General features: G+C 35.9%; 1 protein-coding gene and 1 long non-coding RNA gene across 4 annotated transcripts in view; both read right to left on the bottom strand.

The window, feature by feature from the left end:
- The window catches only part of LOC127435325 (TBC1 domain family member 22A-like), a 239,438-nt gene that overhangs the window by 196,054 nt on the left and 15,672 nt on the right, over positions 1 to 27,712 (bottom strand). For all 3 annotated transcript variants that reach the window (XM_051688729.1, XM_051688731.1, XM_051688730.1), the window contains exons 3-4: positions 24,753 to 25,165; positions 16,994 to 17,173 (exon numbers count right to left, since the gene is read on the bottom strand). In XM_051688729.1, the coding sequence (XP_051544689.1) occupies positions 16,994 to 17,173; positions 24,753 to 25,165 (593 nt within the window). The remainder of the gene's footprint in view (positions 1 to 16,993; positions 17,174 to 24,752; positions 25,166 to 27,712) is intronic.
- Positions 3,434 to 7,985, bottom strand: LOC127435359 (uncharacterized). The gene is made up of 2 exons (XR_007896188.1): positions 4,108 to 7,985; positions 3,434 to 4,061 (listed from the first exon to the last, which is right to left on the bottom strand). It is a non-coding gene; the product is annotated as an uncharacterized LOC127435359 (long non-coding RNA).

Here is a 27,712-nt window from a genome sequence, read left to right as displayed (position 1 = left end):
ACTACTTAAACCATATGCATAATATAACAAGTCATAATGTCTTCAAATATTTTTCCAAAGCAATAAAGCAAACCGGTAGAAACACAGACACTTCAGAACATGCATGAATAATCTGCATATTTTACACTAGTTAATATGAAAACTTGAATAAATAACATATTACATTAAAAATTTGCTACATACAACCAAAGCGAACCACCGCACAAGGGAATGTGGGCAATATTTGTTTAAAAAGCAATAATACTTGGATGTATAGATTCATACTTCAGCAAGCATACTTGCATAGATGCATACTACAAGTGGGGTGAAAAATAAAATATTTCATAGCATGGTGATATTTCACCTCACGATACTAATGTTGATATTATCTCAGCAAGAATCAATATTTGTAGTATTTTTTTTGTTTGTTTGTTTTTTACATCACATTTTTTGGAAACTATTCTACTCGACCAAATCTGTACTCAGCACCAGTGTTTGGAAAGTTCCACAAAATAATCCACTTTCTAAAACACTTTTCATACAAATGTTCTGTTCAATTAATTCAAAATAGTCTAGATTTTCTCGTTCATTGTCACAGAAACACAAACGGATGTACATTTGAACATATTAATTCATATTTTAAAATGTATTATGCATAGTTTTATTTCAGAAATATGTGTAACCAAAGTAATTAGCTTAAAAGTAATCAGTAATCATTCATTTGTTTCGACATTTACACAACTCAAAATGACAGTTTAAACAACCAAATCATGTCTGAAAAAGCATAGTCTGAGGAAACGTCCAGCATTTTTTTTTAACCGCTCTCATTTTAAATTATTTTAACCTCTCTTTAATATTTCCATTAACAGTCCATTCCAAAATTCATATGATGAAATAAATAAAAATAAATTGTCAGTAACTACAAATAGTCAGTAACATATCTAATAAGAATTTGAAAAGTAATGAATTACACAACTATTTGACTAAAACAAGTAATAAGATTACAGTACTAATTATTTTGTTAACAGATTACATACAAAACTACTCTGCACTAGCTAAGAATATAAAACTGAATGCTGAAAGTTGAATGCAGATGAATGAGAAACATGTGAGTAAAAGATCACAATGACAATTTACAAACACAATAAACTAAACCAATATATACAGTATATAAATATATATATATATATATATATATATATATATATATATATATATATATATATATATATACACACACATACATATACACATACATATATATATATATACACACATATATAGTTTTCATTGATCAATTAACATCATACAAAGTCCAGTAAACATAAAAAAACTAAATCCATATTCGGTGTGACAACCTTTGCCTTTAAAACAGCCCCAATTCTCCTAGGTACACCTGGACACAGTTTTTCTTGGTTGTTGGCAGATAAGATGTTCCAAGCTTCTTGGAGAATTCACCACAGTTCTTCTGTCTATTTCGGCTGTCTCAATTGCTTCTGTCTTCTTCTGTAATCTCAGACTGACATGATGTTCAGTGGGGGGCTCTATGGGGGCCATGACATCTGTTGCAGAGTGCCGTGTTCTTCTATTATAATAATTTCTATTTGCAAAAGTAATGTTTGGAAATCTAAAATGTATTTTTCCTATTGACACACTAAAGCTGAAGATATAAATAACCATCTTAACACAAATGCTTTTGTGAAACATTTTAAGTGCCTAAAACTTTTGCACAGTACTGTATATATATAGTTGTGCTGAAAAGTTTGCATACCCTGGCAGAAATTGTGAAATTTTGGCATTGATTTTGAAAATATGACTGATCATGCAAAAAAAAAAAAGTATTTTAAGGATAGTGATCATATGAAGCCTTTTATTATCACATAGTTGTTTGGCTCCTTTTTAAATCATAATGACAACAGAAATCACCCAAATGGCCCAGATCAAAAGTTTACATACCCTTGAATGCTTGGCCTTGTTACAGACACACAAGGTGATACACACAGGTTTAAATGGCCATTAAAGGTTAATTTCCCACACCTGTGGCTTTTTAAATTGCAATTAGTGTCTGTGTATAAATAGTCAATGAGTTTGTTAGCTCTCACGTGGATGCACTGAGCAGGCTAGATACTGAGCCATGAGGAGCAGAAAAGAACTGTCAAAAGATCTGCGTAACAAGGTAATGGAACTTTATAAAGATGGAAAAGGATATAAAAAGATATTGCCTTGAAAATGCCAGTCATTACTGTTCAATCACTTATTAAGAAGTGGAAAATTCAGGGATCTCTTGATACCAAGCCAAGGTCAGGTAGACCAAGAAAGATTTCAGCCACAACTGCTAGAAGAATTGTTCAGGATACAAAGAAAAACCCACAGGTAACCTCAGGAGAAATAGAGGCTGCTTTGGAAAAAGACGGTGTGGTTGTTTCAAGGAGCACAATACGATGATATTTGAACAAAAATGAGCTGTGCTTAGTGCTATATCCCCCCATCATGAGATTAATGCCATGTGGAGGAAATTTAACAGATATATTAATTAAGCGCCAGGGTACAAGATTCATTGACTAATTTCAAAGGTGCAACACCCTTGAGTGGCTCTGGATTTAATGAATTGAACGATTTCCCTATAAAGATGCAGCGCAAAGCAGCACGAACATTAAAGCTAGCCTTCAATGTGTCAGGAAAACCTACCTGCCTCATATACCACGAGCGCTTGTACTTGCCTGGAGAGAATACACTCTCATGCCCTCTGTAGTAATGCCATGATGGCATTGCAAAAGCGCAGAGGAAGATTTGCAGAAATGCATTCATTAGACTGGGAACGGTGTCTTGACAAGGATATATAACTTAATGAAGAATTTGGAATTACTTGGATTTCGGCTTGGCTGCCCCCAAAAATGATATCCTGTATTTACAGTACATGTCTTACATTCAAAAATATATATGATCCTATATTTAAAGTTCACCCGAAAATGAATATTCTGTCATAATTTACTCACCCTAGTGTCATTCCAAATCCATTCATGCTTATGTAACAATAAAAAGTGAACAGGGACTGGGGCTGTCAAACTCCCAAAATATTCATATTTGTGCCCCAAGTCTTCTTAGTACATTAGTGAACAATAGTGAAAAAGTTTCGCAAGATCTTTCAACATTTAATCATGTGCAGGATATGAATTATAGATATCCATGTGGCAGCAGGGGCGTGGTCAAGCGTATGTCCAAATCAAATCAAATCAAATCACTTTATTGTCACACAGCCATATACACAAGTGCAATGGTGTGTGAAATTCTTGGGTGCAGTTCCGATCAACATAGCAGTCGTGACAGTGATGAGACATATACCAATTTACAATAACATCAAATTAACACAACACAATTTAAAGTCTAATATACACATAATTACACACAACACAATATACAAATAATAACATACACTGTACAGTATACAATACGCTGTTTTTTTTTTTTTCCGGAGAGAGAGAAAGCGGTAAGGGCACTTGCACCTGAGCTAGATTATGTTTAACACCTATTTCTAATTCCAGTGAACATGGGAAGAGTGGCATATAAGCAGCCATGCCACGCCACCAGCAGAGAGAGAGAGAGAGAGAGAGAGACTGGCACAAGGAAGGCCACGGTGCTCCTGAAGCTGCTACGTTTAATCTGTTATGTTTGTGAAGCTGATGTGTTTAAGTTACTACATGCCTGTGAAGCTAATGAGTTTGTGAAGCATTGAAGTGGCCGATTGAAAGTCCTACCTGAGCCTGGAAAAACCTGCTTCCCTGTGTTCTCCTTCCCTTCTGTCTGTGAGCTGTTACAATCCACAATTCAATTTTCACTACTTAAAATGCTAATTCTTGATATCAGTAATTTAAGTCATTTGCATTAGTAAAAACTGACGTCATTACCTGCAGAAATACCCATTCTTGATTTCAACTAGTTGATACATGTACTTGCATTTTCACTAATACAATATTGTTCTCTCTCTACATATTTGTCTTTCTGTCTTTCATTCTCTTTTTTCTCTCTTCTATTTTATCTATCCATTATTCTCTCTCTCTATTTTTCTCTTACCTCTATTTTACCTATCTATTATTCTCTCTCTCTATTTTTCTCTTACCTCTATTTTACCTATCCATTATTCTCTCTATTTTACCTATCTATTATTCTCTCTCTATTTTTCTTTCTTACCTCTGTTAACGCTCTGTTATTCTCTCTCTCTCTATTTTTCTTTCTTTCTTTCCTCTATTTTACCTATTATTCTCTCTATTTTTCTTTCCTCTACTGTATCTATCCATTATTCTCTCTCTGTTTTTCTTTCTTTCTTACCTCTATTGTATCTATTATTATCTCTCTATTTATATTTATTTCGTCTATTGTATCTATCCATTATTCTCTCTCTATTTTTCTTTCCCCTATTTTATCTATCCATTATTCTCTATTTTTCTTTCTTTCTTACCTATCTATTATTCTCTCTCCCTATTTTTCTTTCTTACCTCTATTTTACCTATCTATTATTCTCCCTCTCTCTCGTTTTCTTTCTTTCTTACCTCTATTTTATCTATCTATTATTATCTCTCTATTTTTCTTTATCTCCTCTATTGTATCTATCCATTATTCTCTCTCTCTATTTTTCTTTCTTTCTTACCTCTGTTAAATCTATCTATTATTCTCTCTATATATATTTTTTTCTTTTTCTTTCTTTCTTACCTTTATTTTATCTATCCATTATTCTCTCTCTATTTTTCTTTCTTTCTTTCCTCTATATTATCTATCCATTATTCTCTCTCTCTATTTTTCTTCCTTTCTTACCTCTATTCTTCTTTATTTCCTCTACTGTATCTATCCATTATTCTCTCTCTCTATTTTTTTTCTTACCTCTATTTTACCTATCTATTATTCTCTCTATATATTTTTTCTTTTTCTTTCTTTCTTACATTTATTTTATATTTCTATTATTATCTCTCTATTTTTCTTTTATTCTTTCTTTTCTTTATTTTATCTATTATTCACACTATTTTTTCTTTATTTCTCTTTCTTTTTTCCTCTAATTTATCTATTATTCTCACTCTATATTTTTCTTTCTTTCTTACCTCTGTTAAATCTATCTATTATTCTCTCTCTATATATATATTTTTCTTTTTCTTTCTTTCATACCTTTATTTTATCTATCCATTATTCTCTCTCTATTTTTCTTTCTTTCTTTCCTCTATTTTATCTATTATTATCTCTCTATTTTTCTTTCATTCTTTCTTTTCTTTATTTTATCTATTATTCACACTATTTTTTTCTTTATTTCTCTTTCTTTTTTCCCTCTAATTTATCTATTATTCTCACTCTATATTTTTCTTTCTTTCTTACCTCTGTTTTATCTGTCTATTATTGTAATTCCAAACGGCATAACTCACCCTCCGAAGGGCACATTCAAGGGGGAACAATCATGATAGTCATGCTGTAAGATCACTTCAAACAGAATTTCCATTAAAAATTCCTTACAAAGGGAGTCCTGAATGACACTTACTTTTTAGCACTACACCTTTTAGCCTTTCAAAGCTCACACAGTGGACGGTAAAATGTTCGATGGGAATAGGGTATAAAGATGATCACTGCAGAATGGCGCACACCCATAAACAGTGCTGAGAGAAGCGCGGGCTGGGTCGCGGATTCAGCATTGATTATTTGTTTAAAAACTCTATGAAAACCCCTAATGTGTCGGTGATTGAACTAGTTTAAAAAAGGCTTAGTTTTTCTTCAGATGACTGTATTTTAATCACTAAGAACTCATTCCCACTGTCAAAGTATTTTAACTCAGCCCAACATATATCTTTATGTGTTTGTTGTATCAAAACCAATATAAAAAAACCAATACCAAAATATAAACAATATCATGAACATCACAATTTGGCTATTAAGTTACCAAAAGGGCATGTCAGACTAGTTTTGCTTCAAGACTTGAGTATGTTAGTATGAGATTGTTAACATCAAACTGTACATCTACACTTAAGATACATAGTGCTGTCTTTCATAACTTTCTCCAAATGAGGAGAATTTATCCATAGCAAATTTAAGGCTTTTCACACTAAGGGGGAAAAAACGAATAAAAATTGGCCAAATTTAAACAAACTTTACATTGCTACTAGTAAACTGCCTTTCTGTCTATGGTCCACATAAGCTGCTTTTCCACTATCAGCTTGGGAGCATTTCTATAAAGCCTAAAAATGAGCTTATGCCAGTCTCCAAAGTGTGAAACATCTCTATTCAAAGCAGTAAAACTTTAGTTTTCGCTCTAAAACTTGTAAAGTAGATTCATAAATGGGGCGGTACAGCAGTATAAAAGAACACAGTAACACATAGCAGACCCATAAGTAATGCAGAGCTTGTAAAGAGACACTTCACTGTATTTACGCAGGCTGTTTAGAATGATGATATGTAGTCCAGGAGTCTGGGGAGCATACCGTACAACCTTGACACTTCCTCCGAGACCGCTGAATAACTGCACAGCTGCTTTTCATTGATTGCTTTATACATTTTCTTACTCTTTCATATGGATTGCGTCATGAGCCAGATACAATACCTAAGAGCCAGGTGACACGTTTCTGGACAGAAATAAAATTGTAAAAGTTTGCAAACTTTGGCCTCGGTGCAGTTTTTAGGCCTGTATCTGAGAAAAAGTTTAATAAGCAAGATCTATCTATGATAACCCTGGAGTTAACCATTGTACAATGACTACAAAACAAGATATTATGGACTGGAAGATTTAAACTAGACACATGTAGCCATAAGTATGTCTATTAGATGCTGGCCGGTGTGACGTGGCACGGTAAAAATGTATCATTCTATAGAGATTCAGCTAAAAGTTTATACTGGGGTACATCCATAGCACAAGCAGAAGCAGATAACTATATCCTACACATCAAACTGTCACAGAAAATTACTTCCAGTGCATACAGCTTCACTGATTACAATGAAAGCAATTTTTTAGGTGTGCAGGCGTGGTATCGCTGAGAGTTGTTTAGGGTTGCCAAGCAACACTGCAACTTATTAATATAGAACTCGTATTGTGATATATACTGATACACAACAGTTAGTTCGGTTCCTCAAATCTGAATCGATGAGAGGTGTTCCAAGAGTGTTGATAGCTCACACCATCAGACCTGGGATGCTTTACTGTTTGTATCACTCCACTTGTATTCTTGGCATTCCAAACATGTCATTTCAGCCTGATCTCATGAAATTTACGGGACAATGGCAACATTTTTACAAACCAAATTTACGTGCCTCATTACACGTTTGGCTGCAGCTTCCCAGTGAAATATCCAGTGGGAGGCAGCAAAAGCAAGTGAGTAAAACGTACCCCCCTAACCTAAACATGTAGCCTGAACCTAACCAATGGTATTCAAAAAGATAAATGAGAGGTGAACAAAACTGACATCCTTACCCTTAACCAATGCCTAAACCTAACCGATAGCATTTTGAAAGCAAATCTGACATGAAAAGCACATCAACTGAAGCAACCACGTCATTTCATGTCACTTCTATAGCACTTTCGCTTCACTTTCACATTTGTTTCGAGCAACATGGGCTGGGCTTGAGCCTCGATCTTCAAGTCCAAAGTCCAACACTCTATCAGGTGAGCTAGAGCAGAAATTAATCATATTGGAATAAGTGTGTAAATGTAGGTGGGTCTCTAATAAAAGCATTAAAATGTATCGCTTTTCAAATGATGAGTAAGAGGAAACAGTGATGTAGTAGTGTCCGAAGAGGTGGGCATACTGTGAATTTATGAAGAACCACTACTCAGAACCACGGTATGGTAACTTGATTTTAAATATGTGTTTAATTAATAGGTGTCATTAATGTTCCATTCTTTAGGCTACTATGAAAATTGTTTATACTTTATAATTACTCTAATTAATAAACTAATACGTACACAGCATGTAATAAACTGTTAAGCATTGTATAGCTAATATGAGACTAGTAATGTTCACGTTAACATGTTATCTTGTAGCACCAGATATAGCCTACATAAGAATTATTGGTTATTTGTGTACTATAATGTGCTTTTTCTGTGTATAGTGAAATTGTTTTCCTACTTAGAAATATAAATTGAAATGACTTGATATCACGAGAAGAATGCACCACTGACAGCAGTAAAAGGCAAAAAAAAAAAAAAAAAAAAAAGACATCTGATATAATTACGGGACACAATTGTCCAGCATCTGCAAAAAGCATCAAAAACTAGCATGGGTGCAATAACATGCAGTAATTTTACAAAGTTTAAATGCATATGCATTTTCATGTTAAATTTAAATGTAGAAATATATACTGCGCATATATATATATATATATATATATATATATATATATATATATATATACACACATACATACATACATACATTTAAACTCAGTTTTTCATAATTCCTAACATTTAATCGTAGAAAACATTTCTGTCTTAGGTCAGTTAGGATCACTACTTTATTTTAAGAATGTGAAATGTCAGAATAATAGTACAGAGAATTATTTATTTCAGCTTTTATTTCTTTCATCACATTCCCAGTGGGTCAGAAGTTTACATACACTTTGTTTGTATTTGGTAGCATTGCCTTTATATTGTTTAACTTGGGTCAAACGTTTTGGGTTAGCCTTCCACAAGCTTCTCACAATAAGTTGCTGGAATTTTGGCCCATTCCTCCAGACAGAACTGGTGTAACTGAGTCAGGTTTGTGGGCCTCCTTGCTCGCACAAGCTTTTTCAGTTCTGCCTACAAATGTTCTATCGGATTGAGGTCAGGGCTTTGTGATGGCCACTCCAATACCTTGACTTTGTTGTCCTTAAGCCATTTTTGGAGGTATGCTTGGGGTCATTGTCCATTTGGAAGACCCATTTGTGACCAAGCATTAACTTCCTGGCTGATGTCTTGAGATGTTGCTTCAATATATCCACATAATTTTCCTTCCTCATGATGCCATCTATTTTGTGAAGTGCACCAGTCCCTCCTGCAGCAAAGCACCCCCACAACATGATGCTGCCACCCCCATGCTTCACGGTTGGGATGGTGTTCTTTGGCTTGCAAACCTCACCCTTTTTCCCCAAACATAACGACGGTCATTATGGCCAAACAGTTCAGTTTTTGTTTCATCAAATCAGAGGACATTTCTATAAAAAGTAAGATCTTTGTCCCCATGTGCACTTGCAAACTGTAGTCTGGCTTTTTTATGCCGGTTTTGGAGCAGTGGCTTCTCCCTTGCTGAGCAGCCTTTAAGGTTATGTCGATATAGGATTTGTTTTACTGTGGATATAGATAGATGTCTACCTGTTTCTTCCAGCACCTTCACAAGGTCCTTTGCTGTTGTTCTGGGATTGATTTGCACTTTTCATTCCAAACTATGTTCATTTTTAGGAGATAGAATGCATCTCCTTCATGAGGCTGTATGGACCCATGGTGTTTATACTTGTGTACTATTGTTTGTACAGATGAACGTGGTACCTTAAGACATTTGGAAATTGCTCCTAAGAATGAACCAGACTTGTGGAGGTCCACCATTTTTTTTCTAAGGTCTTGGCTGATTTATTTTCCCATGATGTCAAGCAAAGAGTCACTGAGTTTGAATGTAGGCTTTAAAATACATCCACAGGTACACCTCCAATTCAGTACACCTCATATAGTTTTAATGACTTCAACCTAAGTGCCTGTAAACTTCTGACTTCAACTGTGTGTGTGTGTGTGTGTGTGTGTGTGTCTATATTAAGTTGGACTGTCTGTCTTGCCAGTGCCATCAGTTGCACTCCTGCTGCTCTATGCACGTTTAGAGAGAATCTCTGTACACAAAATAAAATAAAAAATACAATTCACTCAATGGTGCTGCGGCATCGTGTTATTAGACTGAAAAAGTTCCGGGTCAAAAGCCTACTCATTGTTCTGGCGGCCATACGTATCATCATTTGTTTTAGGAAGCACACACAAAATCCTAATAGGTGGGCATACGGCGTATAAAACTACTGGAGGAAACTGCACCAAAACCGATGACATATAATTTGTGTCTTTGTAGGCTCGCGATCGCAATTATTGTGGTATAATGCATTTCTCATACCTGCTTGTGTCCAAATACACCACCTTCAGGCAGACAAACACTAATATTCATCACATCACCGCACATTCAATGCATCCACGGGAGACGAACACAAGTGTTTTCTGTACATGGCAAGTTTTCGTGGTAAATCCAAAGAGACAAACTTTAATACTTCACTTAACACAGTAACTTCTTCTCTAGTTGTTACCTAGTTACAGGATAAACAGCTACCGCTTGTAATCACGTTAATGATGTAATCAGACCGCGGTTCGGACCCAAATAATATAATGTGATGAGAGATCAGCGGGGAGGAAATGAACGGGTCCGGTCCAAGCAATCGAACCAAGTGTGAACTAAGATGCAAATTAAGAGCTTGATTTCATGAAAATTATGTGACTGATATTTTTGCAAAGTGGCATTACATGGTTCATCACATGTATTGCAGCAGTTCCGAGGTGAAATGTCCACTATCTATTGCTAAAAGCAATATAAATGTTCTCCAAAACAGATGAGTTTTTAAAGGACTTTTGAGTTTTAAACCAAAAAAACCTACCTACCTCCCTACCCTACACCTTAAATATAATCCTAACCGATAGAGTCATAAAAAGCAAATATGAGATGAAAAATGTAATTGTTGAAGCAACTACGTAATTTTGTGGTGCTTCTATGACACTGTCATATCATGTGTAAACTTGTATGCTCTTCAGGACTCCATTCAGTACCCCAGTCCTTCACATCACAAGTACAACGCTCTATCAGTTGAGCTACTGCATAATTTGATCAACCTCAAACAAGCTTGTAAATGTAATACAAACGGTAAAATGTACAAGTCATGCATAATAGTAAAAATTTTAGATGTCATAAGATAGCATTGTGTGAGGAACAACACAAAAAGTAAGTGTTTATGAACTGATAATCTGCCGATTTACTTGTGATTTGTTTGAAAGTGAATAAGTCGTTGTTGTTGTGCCTCTATTGTTCAATTCACCAAAAAAACAAAAACAACAACTATATGTCAAATGAGCCACATAATTGCAGGTATTGCAAAATGCAAGTATAATAATGTGATTCTAAGAGACCAGGTTGCAGAATAGGACCAAACATTACAGAAAAATCAATTAAAAAACAAATATGTTGAAAACAAATCTAAAATAACAAAACAGCACCACAAAAATTAGTCCATACAACATTTTATTGTGCTTTTATGCTGTGTTTTGTTATTTATTTATTTATTTATTTTTAAGCTTGACAACCTTTGGTAAATTTTTGCTTTCATTGTGTGAAAAATAGCAACATGATGATCCTTCAAAATATCTCCCTTTGTGTTCCACGGAAGAAAGAATCATTAGGTTTTGGAAGAACATGACAAAATGTTCATTTTTGGGTAAACTATTCCACCAGGTTACTGTCTAATATTGCCTCTATTATTAATATTCTAGACACACGTTTATGAAAACAAATGCATATCCTCTTTTCTCTGGAGATTTCTATGAGGCTGAATAGTTTTTATTAGTTTGGATTCATACGCAGGCAAATATAAAAACACATCTCTTTCCAAGAATGCTCTACACAAAGCAACATTGTCAATGTGACATTCTTTAATTCCTTTCAGGAACTGAAGAATTTTTGTGTTGCACATCCCTTAAAATGCCTCTGAATGGAGTGAAATTGATTCAGATTGTATTCATGGCTTTGATATTGTACGTTCACTGTGGTGAGACTTGCACGAGCGTGACACATCTCCCCCATCTGAGACAGACAGAGAGGGCAGAGAAACGCTAGATTGGAAGTAGAGAAGGGTTAGATGATAGGTGATGCATTGCCAAGGCAACAGCAGACAGCATCAGGGAGTAATTGCTTCCTGTGATTGTGGCAGACTCTCTTTCTTTTAGAAAGGTGAAAGCTGACCTTTTGACCTTCTGAATGCACCATTTTTCTTGAAAACACATCCATCTGTCTGCAAGTACTCATTAATACAGCCACTGAGAAAAAGTTTCATAAACAAGAGCTTTTGAAGGGTAATGATGACCTTTTGTTCTTAAGCTTGTGCGTCGTATATGACGAAATGTTTGGCTTTTCATATTTTCAGAACATCTATGGTACAATGATCGAATAAATTAGTTATCATACTATAACAGTTAGTTCCGGTCCTTGAATCTGATAGACCAAGTGGCGTTCCAAGAGTGCTTATATTCAGTATAACAGTACTGGCTAGCTTCATCATTTATTCCGTTTCTTTTTGTTCACAGTGTTCATGAAATGAGTAGAGAGACTCAAATAGCTTTACCTCACCCATGCTTTACATGATTAGAATTATTTATTTATTTATTTTTTTTTTTTTTTAAATCAACAACTGAATAAAGAACAGAAAGGGTATTAAAAAAGACATTATTCAATGACAAATATGTTGCGTGGATCTCGCCTTTGGACACACATTAAAGGAACAACTTTTACTCCCAACAGGACTGAAATGATCTTGCTGCTGAACTTCACCATTATACTACACAATTACTGGTGAGTGAAATCTAAACATTTACCAGCCAGCTGTCAAATATATACATTTTAGTCACATAGCACGACATTTGGTTGTGCATATAGTAAAAGATCGATCTTGGATTTAAGAAACAATATTGAGATCCTGATGCATCGAAAAAATATATTTTTATGTTTTCAGTGTCAATTTTTGCCCGATATTCAAAACAACAGCACTATTTCTGGTGTGATTCTGCTGAAATATCTCTCTAATTTTTTTTTTGCGTTTTCCATGCAATTCCAGCATTCCAGTCCATTTTTTATTATTACATCAATCAAGGTTTTCTGCACTAAAAAAATAAATAAATAAACAATTTAGTTTTTATAAAACTTGTATCACATAAAAGTAATCCATAAGACTCCAGTGGTTTAATCCATGTCTTCTGAAGCGATCAAATCTGTTCTGACAAATCCTTTTTCACAGTACATCTTGCCATTGCAGTCTCAAGGTACGATCATGTTTTCAAGCTCGATATAATGATTTCATGATTTCAAGCTCGAGGGTGGTCTCATAATAAAAAATAAAAAAAAATTACATTTGAACAACAAACTCATCTAAATCTCCCAGTGGACTACTTCATACCTCAATTCTCACATCTAGTTTTATTCAGATGGAATTTTTAGTGTACAACCTTACATTATGATTCTTCTATTCAGTAATTTGTTTTCCAGTAAGACATGCAAACCTGTGCTGACTTACAGTACATTAATACTGTTGTTCTTGGCAAATACCGGTACCTTTAACAAATATTTTTACAGGTATTTAAAAGGATAGTTCACCCAAAAATGAAAATGCTGTCATGATTACTCAACCATGTGTTTTTCCAAGCCCATAGAAATTTCTCTCTTCTGTGGACCACAAAAGAATATGTTAGGATGAATGTAAGTTAGTCCCAGACACCATTCACTTTCATTAATCTTTTTTTCCATAAAATGAAAGTGAATGGTGGCTGTGACTAACAGTTTGCCTAACATCTCCTTTTAAGTTCCACGGAAGAAAGAAAGCCATATGGGTTTGCAAAAACATGAAGGTTAATGCTGACAGAGTTCTCATTTTGGGGTAAACTATTCCTTTGAGTGGTGTTATCCCTTTAATAAATCAATGCTCTCCAGTTTAAAGTTGACAAAATGAGGGGGGCCTGGATAGCTCAGCAAGTATTGACACTGACTACCACCCCTGGAGTCACGAGTTCAAATCCAGGGTGTGCTGAGTGACCCCAGCCAGGTCTCCTCAGCAACCAAATTGGCCCGGTTGCTAGGAAGGGTAGAGTCACATGGGGTAACCTCCTCATGGTCACGATTAGTGGTTCTCACTCTCAGTGGGGCGGTAAGTTGTGCGGGAAACGTGGAGGCATGAGCCTCCACATGCTCTGAGTCTCTGCGGTGTCATGCACAACGAGCCATGTGTTAAGATGCGCGGATTGACGTCTCAGAAGTGGAGGCAACTGAGACTTGTCCTCCACCACCCGGATTGAGGTAAGTAACCACGCCACCACGAGGATCTACGAAGTAGTGGGAATTGGGCATTCCAAATTTGGAGAAAAGGGGATACATTTAAAAAAAATATTGACAAAATGGACAGAAAATGTACAGATGAAATCCTGAAAGAGGGGACCTTGCTGCTAAATTAGTTATGATGTTTATTGAAAATAGATAATAATATTTATAAGAAAGATCGATAATAAGATGAAATTTTAAATATTATGCATGTTTAATATTAATAATGTAGTTTTTATTTTATGTAAATCGTTAAACAGGCCTAGTTATTATTAAACTGACTAATTCACAAGGCAGAGAAAATACCTGTACAGGTCAGATGGAGATGAGAGATGTATCATGTGTTTAACAGAATGATGAAGTAGTCTGAAGCATTTCTCTTTACCCTACAGCTGTTTTTGAAGCATTAAATACAAAGCATTTTTGCTATTTCTGCCTTTGATATCAAAGCAGCTGTAATATGAGCAAACACGATGATGTGACGAGGCAAAAAGATCGCTCCGATGTTACACGCTTGCATCGTAGACAGCTCCGTTGATTACAAACAGGAGTGATTGTTTATCGCGTCGCTCACTTGCAGAGACACTGTTTAGCAATGTGCCTCTATGGCTCACTGCACGCTTGTCAAGTGCCCAATGAGCCTAATGAGTTGCAGAATGCTGCGCATGCGTGCGCGCAAGGGAGAGAGGTGCAGCGGCAGTATAATTATTATTATTATTACTTGTTACTATTGAGAAATGTATGATATTCCGGTTTTTAATACATCTTAAATGTATTTTTGGATTTTTTTTTTTTTTATGTTTCAAGGATTTTTCACACGGCACCCTGATCTCGCCAGATGGCACCCTGGCACCCCGGCTGGGAAACGCTGGTATGGACAAACAGAGCTGAGATATTCTTCTAAAAATCTTCGTTTGTGTTCTGCTAAATAAAGAACGTCACATCTGACATGGCATGAGGATGAGTAAATGATGAGAGAATTTTAGGGTGAACTACGCCATTAATACTGAATAGTTGTTGATACGTAAATGTGGACAGTCATATGCTAATGATCTCTTGGTAGTGACTCCTTTCAGAATGAGCTGTTTTTGCAGCTTTGAGTTGTGAACATTAGAGTATGCCTAATTAGTACATTCAACTCTTAGTTCAAAAGAGCAAAAGAAAAAAAAAACAATCATGTTTTCCTTTACATTAATCTTGCACAACCTTATTAAAGATCCCACAAAATCAAAATAAGAGTTTTGTAGCTTTAAGTAAATGTCATCTGCAGTATATGCTATTGTTCTCCTAAAAGAAAATGAACTTTCAGCAGATATAAATATTTAAGACACACAGTCTTTCACTTCCAGGAAAACAGACCAAATATATTGATGACATCATCTTGCACTAAGGTGGCGTATTCAAATTTTTGTCCAATCAAATGTTACTTAGAACATGACCTCCCCAAAAACCACCTATCACCCACTAGCAAAAAAGAGAAATATGTTCAAGAGAAAACATGTCAACAGGAAAGAACACTGTGTTCTTTGAATTATTTCAACTGATTTTCTTTCACTGACAGTTGAGGACTTTTTGTCCTTATGGATGAATGGGAAATCATTTTAGAGATCCCAGCTTAATTACAGATTTAATTCATATTTCTTTGTGCCACAGCAGATCTGACTCATAATTTCAGATATCAAATGACTGCAACAGAACCGAACTGAGGCAGGGACGCCAGGAGAGCCATTCAACCAAAACCAGAACTGACACTCCAACAACCAGGGGCCTGTCAACATCAACACCATCCTGACTTCTTGGATCTGTCTAGTTTAAGCGCCAGAGGTGTCCCTGAATCAGTGTTATGAGAACAAAGAGATGCTCCAAAAGTGTCTGTCTGACGCATATGTACATTAGACGCATAATTAGAAAAGCACTTTAAAAAAATACATATTGACGAATTAAATTGCAAAATGGATTGTTGTGAAGGCCAACGATAAGCTTATGTTCAAACAATTGCTGCGGGCGCCTCAGTAGCTCAGAGAGTATTGACGCTGACTACCACCCCTGGAGTCGTGAGTTCGAATCCAAGGCCTGCTGAGTGACTCCAGCCAGGTCCCCCAAGCAACCAAATTGGCCCAGTTGCTAGGGAGGGTAGAGTTACATGGGATAACCTCCTTGTGGTCACTATAATGTGTAGTTCTCGCTCTCAGTGGGATACGTGGTGAGTTGTGCTCCTTGAAACAACCACACCGTCTTTTTCCAGAGCAGCCTGTATTTCTCCTGAGGTTACCTGTGGGTTTTTCTTTGTATCCTGAACAATTCTTCTGGCAGTTGTGGCTCAAATCTTTCTTGGTCTACCTGACCTTGCCTTGGTATCAAGAGATCCTCGAATTTTCCACTTCTTAATAAGTGATTGAACTGTACTGACTGGCATTTTCAAGGCTTTGGAAATCTTTTTATATCCTTTTCCATCTTTATAAAGTTCCATTACCTTGTTACACAGATCTTTTGACAGTTCTTTCTGCTCCCCATGGCTTAGTATCTAGCCTGCTCAGTGCATCCACGTGAGAGCTAACAAACTCGTTGATTATTTACACACAGACTAATTGCAATTTAAAAAGCCACAGGTGTGGGAAATTAACCTTCAATTGCCATTTAAACCTGTGTGTGTCACCTTGTGTGTCTGTAACAAGGCCAAACATTCAAGGGTATGTAAACTTTTGATCAGGGCCTTTTGGGTGATTTCGGACTCAGCAGGCTTTCTAAAGCTGATTTTTTTTTTTTTTTATTGTCTAGTTAATCTTTTACTCCTCTGCAACAACAATATAATGTATTTTTATTATATGAATTGCTATATGTATTATAGATGGACTGGTAATGGACTGCTTGGTAGTTTAGAAATTAAGCAACAGAACCGTAGTACAGCATCTTACCCAGATCAGTATTCGGGCTGGCCAGAACCTGTTTGAACTTGTCGAGTCGTGACGCCTCTCTCTCGGTCATGGCTGGGGTTCCGGATGTGTTCTGATCCGCCATACGGGCCACCAGTGGAATGACAGGTCTGTGCGGGAGCGACTGCTGTCTGTGGAGTCCTGCGTGCTCGCCGCCCACCTCTGACGCACGTACACACGTGAACAGAAAAAAAAAAAAAAAAAAACACAGCTTTAATGAGCATATAAACAACACTGGGTGCTTTCTTAAACTCCTCACCCCATTACACTTGATTACAGAGGCTGAGTCTATTCCTGAAACATCCTGACATGAGAACATCAGTTTGTCTGCAAGTCAGAGAAGGTTGTTACCCTAAGACGCCTAGCTAGTTAAAAAGAAACACTTCTATGTCAACCGAAATCAATTATAGAGCTCAGGAAGATGAACCTCTGTTCCGAGTAGCGTAATCGTTGTGGGAATTTTAAGGCACCTCATGATTCAATTTGATCTTGATTCAGGGAGATACAATGCGATTATAAAACTTTATTAAGTCTGTGTTGTGGTATCCTGGACATACAAGAACAGAATTCATCGCATAGCAATAATCTGTTTCTGTACTGTGGTGTTCTCGTATGCTTTTTCAAAAAACAATTCAGAATAATTAACTTTAAATGCCAAACATCATTTTGTTTTGTGCAACAGTGCAGTTAAGAATCACAATGCACAGATACATACATTTTCCACCCACTCCTAATAACCGTACTGTCCAAACACCATATAAAATGTGATTATATGCTTGCTAGAGGCGTAAAATGTGTCTTTGAGTGACTTTGCAAGATCATTCTGACAAAACGCATCATAGCGTCTTTAATATTAAATTGTGTTCTTGTAATCTCTTCAGAAATTAGACAGTGCGTGACTGCTGCTGACATTGTCAACACAAGGTGCTATTAGAGTTAGAGGCGGAACACGTCAACATGAAGTCCATTATCACACTCATCCATTGCCACTGAGGCCGGTAAAACAAAAGACAGGCAGAGCTGTCTGTCAGTGCAGGTACAGGTAGAAGCGAACACTATCATTGTCCTCATATGACCTTAAGGGAAGTAAAGTTTAAATGATCTCTACATACAGTAAACAGTGACATAAACAGCTGGGATTCCAGGATTACTAAAAAAAAAAATAATAATAAAAAATAAAAATAAAAATAAAAAAATTGCTACGCCTCAGAAATGCCATTTGATTGATGGTTCTATGGAAAAATATGTGCTATATAAACAGAAAAAAGATCAATGTCAAACAATATGACTGAATGACACCCATTTGAGGCAACTATTTTATTAATGCATAATATAATATAATATACAGTAATAGCTATTCAGGTTGGCTGGGTTCCAAAAACAAAAGTGTAAATGAAAAATGGACCAATGGACTTACAAAAATAAGAGACATATTTTAAGTATATTCTAATAAATATTTTGATATTTAAAATATAATCTGTCATATCATTCATAAGTTTAAAGCCTAAAATGAAATCCAATATCCCTATTTTATTATATGATTTAAAAAAAAAAAAAAAAAAACTTTCCTCTGCGTTAGCGCCTATACGACTACAGCCATCTTGAAAACCTGGCAGTACAAAACTGCAGATGTTGTTGAATTTGTATGACTAATTGCTTGCTATATTACTCAATCGTAAGTCGCTTTGGATATAAGCATCTGTTAAATAACTAAAAGAAAAAAATAAAGAAAAAAATAAGTTAAATTAATAAATGAATTCTTAAGAGTGTATGAAGCACACTAAACCAGAAAATGAATCGTCATAATAGTGAAAACCAGAAAACAGACAAAACTTATTATATAGTTTTAACGTGTTATGTAAACACAAAACATATTTCTTACAATCGGAGCAAAATAAAACAATGAAAAAAGGCAATTAAATGAATGTGCAATGCAACAAACACAATAAAACATATTTTTTTAACGTAGTACATAAACAACAATGTACGAAATCAAAATATAACAAACGCAATTAAATGCAACGCATAGCGCAAAGAAACAAAGCGTATGTATTATGTATTATATAAACACAACACTTAGTTCTTATAATTCAACCAAAATATAATAAAATAAAACAAAAAAACAAAACAAAAAATGCAATTAAATGCAATGAACACAACAAAACGTATTATATATTTTTTACGTACTACATAAACACGAAACATTTCTTATTAAAAAAATTATAAAACAAAACACAATTAAATGCAAAGGGCAATGAAACACAACAAAATGTATTATATATAATTTTTTACCAAACTTATTGTTAATAACGCAAGAAAACAAAATTCAGCACAATCCACCAAAACAAAAAACTAAATTAAACGCAACAGAACAAACGACAAAACATACTTTATATTTTTTAAGGATTACATAAACACAACAAAATGAATGTAATACGTATTTTTTACATATTATATAAACTAAGGCTATGAATCGATAACTTTGTTTATGTAATTAATTCATGAAATTATCTGGATTTAGTCACATACTGTATATAAAAATTTGCTAAGAACAGTTTAATTATTAAATAAATAGTTATATTTAAAAATCATAGATACAATATATATTATAAATATAATAATTCGGAGCCTAGGTAGCTCAGTGGTAAAAGACACTGGCTACCACCCCTGGAGTTCGCTAGTTTGCTAGTTCGAATCCCAGGGCGTGCTGAGTGACTCCATCCAGGTCTCCTAAGCAACCAAATTGGCCCAGTTGCTAGGGAGGGTAGAGTCACATGGGGTAACCTCCTCGTGGTCGCTATAATGTGGTTAGATCTCGGTGGGGCGCGTGGTGAGTTGAGCACGGATGCCGCGGTGGATGGCGTGAAGCCTCCACACACGCTATGTCTCCGTGGCAACGCGCTCAACAAGCCACGTGATTAGATGCGTGGGTTGATGGTCTCAGACATGGAGGCAACTGGGATTCATCCTCCGCCACCCGGATTGAGGCCAATCACTACGCAACCACGAGGACTTAAAAGCGCACTGGGAATTGGGCATTCCAAATTGGGTGAAAAATACATAAATATAATAATTAAATTAAAACACATTACATTATTGTGGCAGGTGAGTAAAGCATTGATAAGACAACACAAAAGGCAATATGTTTATTTCCATATTATTGAATCTAAGCCTATCATTGGCATACAGCAATCCATTTTGCAATTGAATTGCATTGATCTGTCCATGACAATTCATTCTTAGGACACGTCAGTGTGCATACTGTATGTGTCAGGTGGACGCTTTCACTTTTGCTGCGTTGCATCATAAACAGAGTGTTTTTAGGTTGCAGTGTCAAGTTAAACATAGTGTGAACTTTGAAAAGCACGTCTTGAGATCCCTGCATTGGGAATTGCGCTTCGTCCAGCTTTGTCCAAGAACACGCTCTTGTCTTGTGCTGTCACTAGTGTCAAGTAAGCCTGAGTGTGGTTTTCTGTCTGTACAGCTGGAGTTTAGCTCACTGCCCCCTGCTGAAAACAGGTACTCCAAACTTGGATTGCTCCGATGGTAGGAATATTCCTTTTTACGGTCCAGGGATATGATTGTGTTAATTTCTTTTAACACGTACTTTTTTACATAATTAATTGGACTGAATTAACGCATTAAACTGGCAGCCCTAATATAACCAAAATTAAACATTATTGTAGCGTAAGCAAAATATAACAAAATAAAACAAAAAGTGCAATTAAATGTAACACGTAATGCAACGAACACAACAAAACACATTATATACTTTTTAGTGCTGGTTATCGCCAACAACGTCACGATATGATATGTGATTCATGCTAATTTTGAACTGAGTTTCTCCTGAGCATAATTTAGTATAACAGTTGTTTATAGTAAACTGTTTATAGTTAGTTTCAGCAAAACCTATAATTTTGCACCATTTAAAACAAAATAAGGCCCATAAGGATAAGAAAAGCAAAATAAATAATTCTGTTACAGACAAACTAATTACTTTTATTGGCCCTTTATTTTCTTTCTTTTTTTTTTTTTTTTTTTTTTTTGCTTTTACGGTGTTTTGTGCTACTCTTAATATAGTTAAAAAATATTCTGCCTCAAAATTAAACTCTGGTTTTAAAGTGTGCAAGAGGCTGGAGTCTCTAAGCTCTGTCCGAGTCTCTTTATATACATAAATATTATTTTTTTTAAATACTCTACTTATTATAAAAGTATGATCTTTGAAAAACCTGGGATACTAACAGAATTCTACCTGAACTTGTAAAAATGTATTTTATTTTATGATTTCACATACTTAACTTATCCTGTATGTTTTTTTGTTTGTTGTTTTTTTTAAATAAATGTGCTGCAGTTTTCTTCACGGTCAGTTCAACAAGGCTCAGAATGCGCACACAAGCAATGCAATATGACATATGGAATGCAATGTAATGCGATATCATTAGGTAGGGCAGGGCGATATGGCCAAAAAAAAATTAGCACAATATTTTTTCATATCATTCGATATTGATATTTATCACGATGTATACTGTACATTTCATATCATTAATGGGGGGGCAGAACTCGAATGAATTAAACATAACTTGATTGTTTACAAGTGAACTCCATAGGGTAAGGGACTTTCTTGTGATGTTTCACTGTCAAGCTCAGTAGGTGGCAGTAATGCACCATAAACTGGATTGCCAACCGGCAATAAACATCACCAGAAGAAAACTTTCTTGCCTGTGACAGCGCTTTGGATCATGAAAAAACGTTTAACTAAACAGTACATAAATAAACAGCAATGGTGCTGATGTCGGAGTTGTTGTGTTCAGTCGACAGCTGTTGTACTGCATTGTCAGTGCTGTCTTGTTCAGTACACAACAATATTAAATTAGCCAGATAGCTAGCGGCTACGAAGCCTGATTGGTTTCCATGACAGCAGGGCTGCCTGCTAATACTTCCTAACAGGCTGATTTCATGTCTGTGATTCAGTTAGCTAGTTGTGTGCATTACTTTGCTGAACTGCTTGCGTTTTTAGCGACACGTACCTGTTTAAATCGTCTACTCTAGATGTAGAACATCTAAATATTGAAAGTGACTCAAGTTTATCATAGATTTTTTTTTTTTTTTTGGACAAATACCGATATCGTTTTATCGCCCAGCCCTATCATTTGGATTTAAGTCCACTGTATATACTATGAAAATATTGGTAAAAGCGCTAGGTTTAAATTGACACAACCTCTGGTCAGCGATCCTAATGAGCTATGAAGCTACACTGCCCAATGTTTATGACAGAACAATATTAGCTAGCTTTGTGTGTTAATTATTGACTAACTTTGAGAATGTGTTCTTCCTGAAGTTTCTGCTTCTGAGGGCACAACCACATTTGAGCACAAATGGCACAGCGGGTGCTGTCATGTTTAATAGGACTCTTATCACTTTTCGGGGTTTACATAGAAATACATAATCGACTTCTATGATAAGGGTCTGATCGATCATGACACACGGGGAAATCTGAAGCAGATGTAATACAACCATACAAATAAAACACAAATTCTTCCTTTAAGACATTAATAGTGAAGGTTTAAAGACTTGAGTCGTTTTTGAAATAATCACGAGTCCTTTTGTGTCGAGTCAAGTCTGAATTCATTTTAGGCCAAGTCTGGAGTCGAGCCTTAAGTCTATAAAAATGCGACTCGAGTCCGAATCTCTAACTCGAGTCCCCATCTCTGGCAAGAGGTAATGCAAAGCTTCTAGGATTAAACAACTTCAAGTCAAACACAACTCTCTTCTACACACTGTTCTTGTATTCAAATGAAGAGTTGTACAATAATCAAAACATGACTTTGATTTGTCAATTTAACAGAACACATACAGCCCATATTTTAGGCCACATTCAAAAATACACAGGAAGAGTCATAGATTATAGGCAATGCAAAATATGCTGTGCTAAGATCAAGTGAAAAGACATTAGCCTGCAATTGCGTTTTCTTAATTAGTTGAACTCATTCTCAAGTGATATTCACAATTCCTCCCCTGCAGATTTTTGCCATTTTCCACACGAAAGCAGGGTACGAAACAAACTTTTTTTGACCCAATTTTACCAGCCACTTGATTTTTACAGCCACCTTTATCCGATTCATATATACAGATTATATACAATAAAATACAAACTGCTGGATTTTAAGTGATTTAAACTCTGAGCACCTCCTGATTTGGCCTGAGATCATTTGCAGTGCTTACATAAAGAACAAAACTGTTTCTAAGCAATGACATCAAATCTTGCCCTGTTCAGAACAACCATCTCAGAAGATATGATCACAAGTGGACAAGGCTAAATTGGTTAATTTCATCCAATGGAGTAAAAGAAGCGGATATCACCAGCTTTATCTTGACATATTTAATGATAGATGGAGGGTCATCGAGTTACGCAGTACTTTAGTTTTGCAATATTTGGATATTGTGTGAGTCCATCGATATGGACGCAGCTGCATCGAAACATGCATCGGCAAGAGAACATGACGATGTATCATCGCATCAATATTTTGAACACAGCCCTAATATTTTTAATGTATAACACAAAATGTATTTGTTATGAAATATAACAAAACAAAACATAGTTAAATGCAATGCACAATAAAGAAAAAAATAAATAAAACGTATGATATATTTTTTACATATTATTATTTCTTATAACATTAGGTAGCAAACAAAACAAAAAAAAAACTGTTTTCCCTGTCCACACTACAGCGTGAAGACAGTGTTATAAAATGTATCCACTTGGGAGTGTTTTCGAAATGCTAAATTTTTGTAGAGAAAAAGATGCATTTTCAAATGAAAAAACATTAGTGTGGACGTGGCATTAGTATGTTAAAAAGTACATACTGTTATGCTGCGTTCCATTTGTCTCGGAAGTCGGAGCTCCGAGTTATTTACCGAGTTCCGAGACCGGAACGGACAAATGGAACGCCCCCCGATGACGGAATTCCTACTCGGAAAGTCAGATAAACTCAGAGGACCCCGAGTTCAGAAAGCAAGATGGCTGCGAAGAGCATCGACTGTAGTATGCTGTGGGTTTAAAGTTTTTTTTTAGCACTTTTGTCTTTTTTGTGTCCAATTTATTAAGTCGTATACACAATACTGTATTACCGTTCCCTATAGGCATGTTGCTACGATCCTGTTATGTGTGAATTACCGTGTAATGTGTTGTTTATAAACTGGTACAGCTAAAATTGGCTAGGTCACTGCTGCTAACAACAACAATGGTTGCTGCTGCTACAAGAACCATGGTCAATGTTGCTACAACAACACTGCCTAACTTTACAAACCGTAAAACTGTTTACACATAACACAGTTAGGCAAATTTATATTGCAAATATACGTTTGTACTTCCATAGGGCATTGCCCTTTGTTTACACCGCTGGTTCGATTAAAACATGGTTAACATGTTTTGGTACAATCAAATACGCGGAAACATTAACATACCTTCTCCGCTTTCTGTCATCTTCCTCGAGGTCTCTTAGGTGAAGGGCATACTTATTTTGTAGCTCTCTGTACTCCAAAAGAGCTAGTACAACAATTACTTTCCTGGAGGCATCCATCTTTTTTTCCGACTTGTCATGTTGTGTGTAAAAGGAACGCGTCCAACTCGGATTTCTTGTTTTTTTAACGGATATGACGTCGATCCGAGTCCCAAGCTCCGACTTCCGAGACAAATGGAACGCAGCATTAAAACAAGAGATAAGATGCTCTGGCTACTGACCTTTAGGGGAGCCGACAGTTGCCACGCTGTGCGACTTCACCAGTCTGTTTTCACTGTGCCGCAGAAAATCTGAAATGAACGACAGATCTGTTGTCATCTCTGCCACTTCCTCTCTCTCTTCCTCTAGCTCTTCCTCCTCTTCCTCTCCATCTTTCTCATCAGGCTCAGTGATCTTATCCATCTGCTGCTGTCTCTGCTCCTGCAGCTTGCTGTGGTTCTCTATCACCTTATTGGCCGTCTCCATGACGACCTCAATGTTAAGGTTCTGGGCTGCCATTGCAAGAAGTTCATCATCATCGTCTGCAACGTCCCAGGCATCACTCGTGATGCTCTCAAACTCTTGGAAGGTGGTGGCTTTCTTTGGCTTTCCTGGTGTGCCTGTGGGGGGAGGCCTGTTTCCTGCTTTCATCAAGCTGAAAAAAGAAAGAGAAAATCAAAATTCAAACTTTGATTTGTATCACAATGGATAAATGACAACAAAAGTTACATGCATTAAAAGAAAACAGACTTCCACAACAATGAGGAAATTCTGTTTTTATTTGTCGGTTTCATTACAGGTCAGGCTCTATTTTAGCCAGGAAATGCACACAATGCTCGATGTTTTCTAGTTGACAAAAATAGTTTTTTCACTTCCAGTGCACCTCTTAAGCAGGCTTATTTAATGGGAAAAGCAACATTGAGCCAGTGACTGTTGTTTTGAGGTGATGTTTCACATGCCATTTTAATGAGCAGGATTTACTGATTCATTGTAGTAACCAGAACGAGAGCTAGGAGCAGGGTCAGAAATTAACACCCACCAAGTGCCAAATACAAGTAAATTGTCTGTTTGGCTGGTGAATTTCACGGTGTCATATGGCACTCTGGCAGGCACTTTTTTGTCAGTTTGTGTCAGCTTGTATGCAAGAATAGTTTTGTCATCAAGGGTCTCTGTAGGTATTCAGTCAATAAGGTTGCAGGTGTTTACATGGAACGGCTCTCATTAGCTAGTCCCGCTGCTCATCAAAATTCTCAGTTATCAGTGGGGATGCCGCGCTCATGTACTTTTGTACACTGCTCTTACGAGCTCCTTGGCTCACACTTGTGCACTCTGTAGAAGATGACCGTGAGAACAGTGCTAATTCACAGAGCAGAGCCCTAATTCACTTCATACAGACTACATATTTATTTAATTAAATAGCAACCATTTAAAAGTTCAAAAATCACTTTGAGTCACATAGCAACCGGCTTTTCCAGAGGTGAAAACTTCCGTAAAAACACACAAAAACGGAAAGGGCTTCAGAATAAAAGCACAATTTCAATGGAAAAAAGTATGACAGAAATATATCAGTACTGATATATTTCTGGCTCTTTTTAGTGAATCAAAAAGACTTGTGAATCAGCTGGAGCTGACTGAATTAACTGACCAAGAACTGTTACGGTGTCATGTGTATTTAAGGCTCAAGAGACTCACTCTTTCATATGCCAACATGTAGTTTAAAATACAAATTTACTTTTGTTGTAATAAGTGAATAATCTGAAAGATAATTCTAAATGGACTATCTGGCAATTAAATATTTCATAAATAATAATAAAATAAAATTCTTTAAAAAGCAGATTCACTTTTAAACATGCTTACAGTACTGTTTATTTGTCTCTCATGTCTGTAAAATCAACTTGTAACTTTGTTCATTTCTGACCCTGGCTAGGAGTTCAGCCCATTACCAGTACTGCTGATGAGTTGTATCAGTATATTTTATTCATGTTATGCTATATGAACTTAAATGACACAGAAAATCATGAAAAATCTGACTAGTGTTGCAAAGTCTGCTAAAAAAATTGTATCATTCAGAAAAAAAAATATATTTGAAATGATCTTGCCAACAAATGTCTGCAGGTGATTCTCATGAAACCTGTCAAGAAAATGTCCTGGTCCTATTTTACTCCAAAATCAAAATAAATAAGAAACTATATTTTCCTATATATATATTAGTGCTGGGAAATTTAAAGTGTTTATTTCCGTGATTAATAATTAAATGTTTAACAATTAATAAAAATAAAAAAAAGCAATTAATGCACTATTCGTTTATTTATTTATTTTCACTTCCTGAAACTTCACTAATGTTTTTCCCCTCTTCCTGAGGCTAAAATTGGCATACAGTTGTGCTCAAAAGTTTGCATATCCTGGCAGAAATTGTGACATTTTGGTATTGATTTTGAAAATATGACTGATTATGCAACAAAACAAAAAAAACTGTCTTTTATTTAAGGATAGTGATCATATGAGGCCATTTATTATCACATAGTTGTTTGGCTCCTTTTTAAATCATAATGATAAAAGAAATCACCCAAATGGCCCTGGTCAAAAGTTTACATACCCTTACAGACACACAAGGTGACATACACAGGTTTAAATGGCAATTAAAGGTTAATTTCATTAATTTTAAATTGCAATTAGTGTCTGTGTATAAACAGTCAATGAGTTTGTTAGCTCTCACGTGGATGCATTGAGCAGGCTAGATAATGAGCCATGGGGAGCAGAAAAAAACTGTCAAAAGACCTGCATAACAAGGCAATGGAACTTTATAAAGATGGAAAAGGATATAAAAAGATATCCAAAGCCTTGAAAATGCCAGTCATTACTGTTCAATCACTTATTAAGAAGTGGAAAATTCAGGGATCTCTTGATACCAAGCCAAGGTCAGGTAGACCAAGAAAGATTTCAGCCACAACTGCTAGAAGAATTGTTCAGGATACAAAGAAAAACCCACAGGTAACCTCAGGAGAAATACAGGCTGCTCTGGAAAAAGACGGTGTGGTTGTTTCAAGGAGCACAATACGACGATACTTGAACAAAAATTTGCTGCATGGTTGAGTTGCCAGAAAGAAGCTTTTACTGCACCAATGCCACAAAAAAGCCCGGTTACAATATGCCCGACAACACCTTGACACGCCTCACAGCTTCATGCACACTGTAATTTGGA

This window comes from Myxocyprinus asiaticus, chromosome 45, assembly GCF_019703515.2.
Source record: "Myxocyprinus asiaticus isolate MX2 ecotype Aquarium Trade chromosome 45, UBuf_Myxa_2, whole genome shotgun sequence".
NCBI lineage: Eukaryota > Metazoa > Chordata > Actinopteri > Cypriniformes > Catostomidae > Myxocyprinus > Myxocyprinus asiaticus.
The sequence above is the reverse complement of the archived record's forward strand: the minus strand, read 5'-3'. Positions and strand labels throughout refer to the sequence as shown.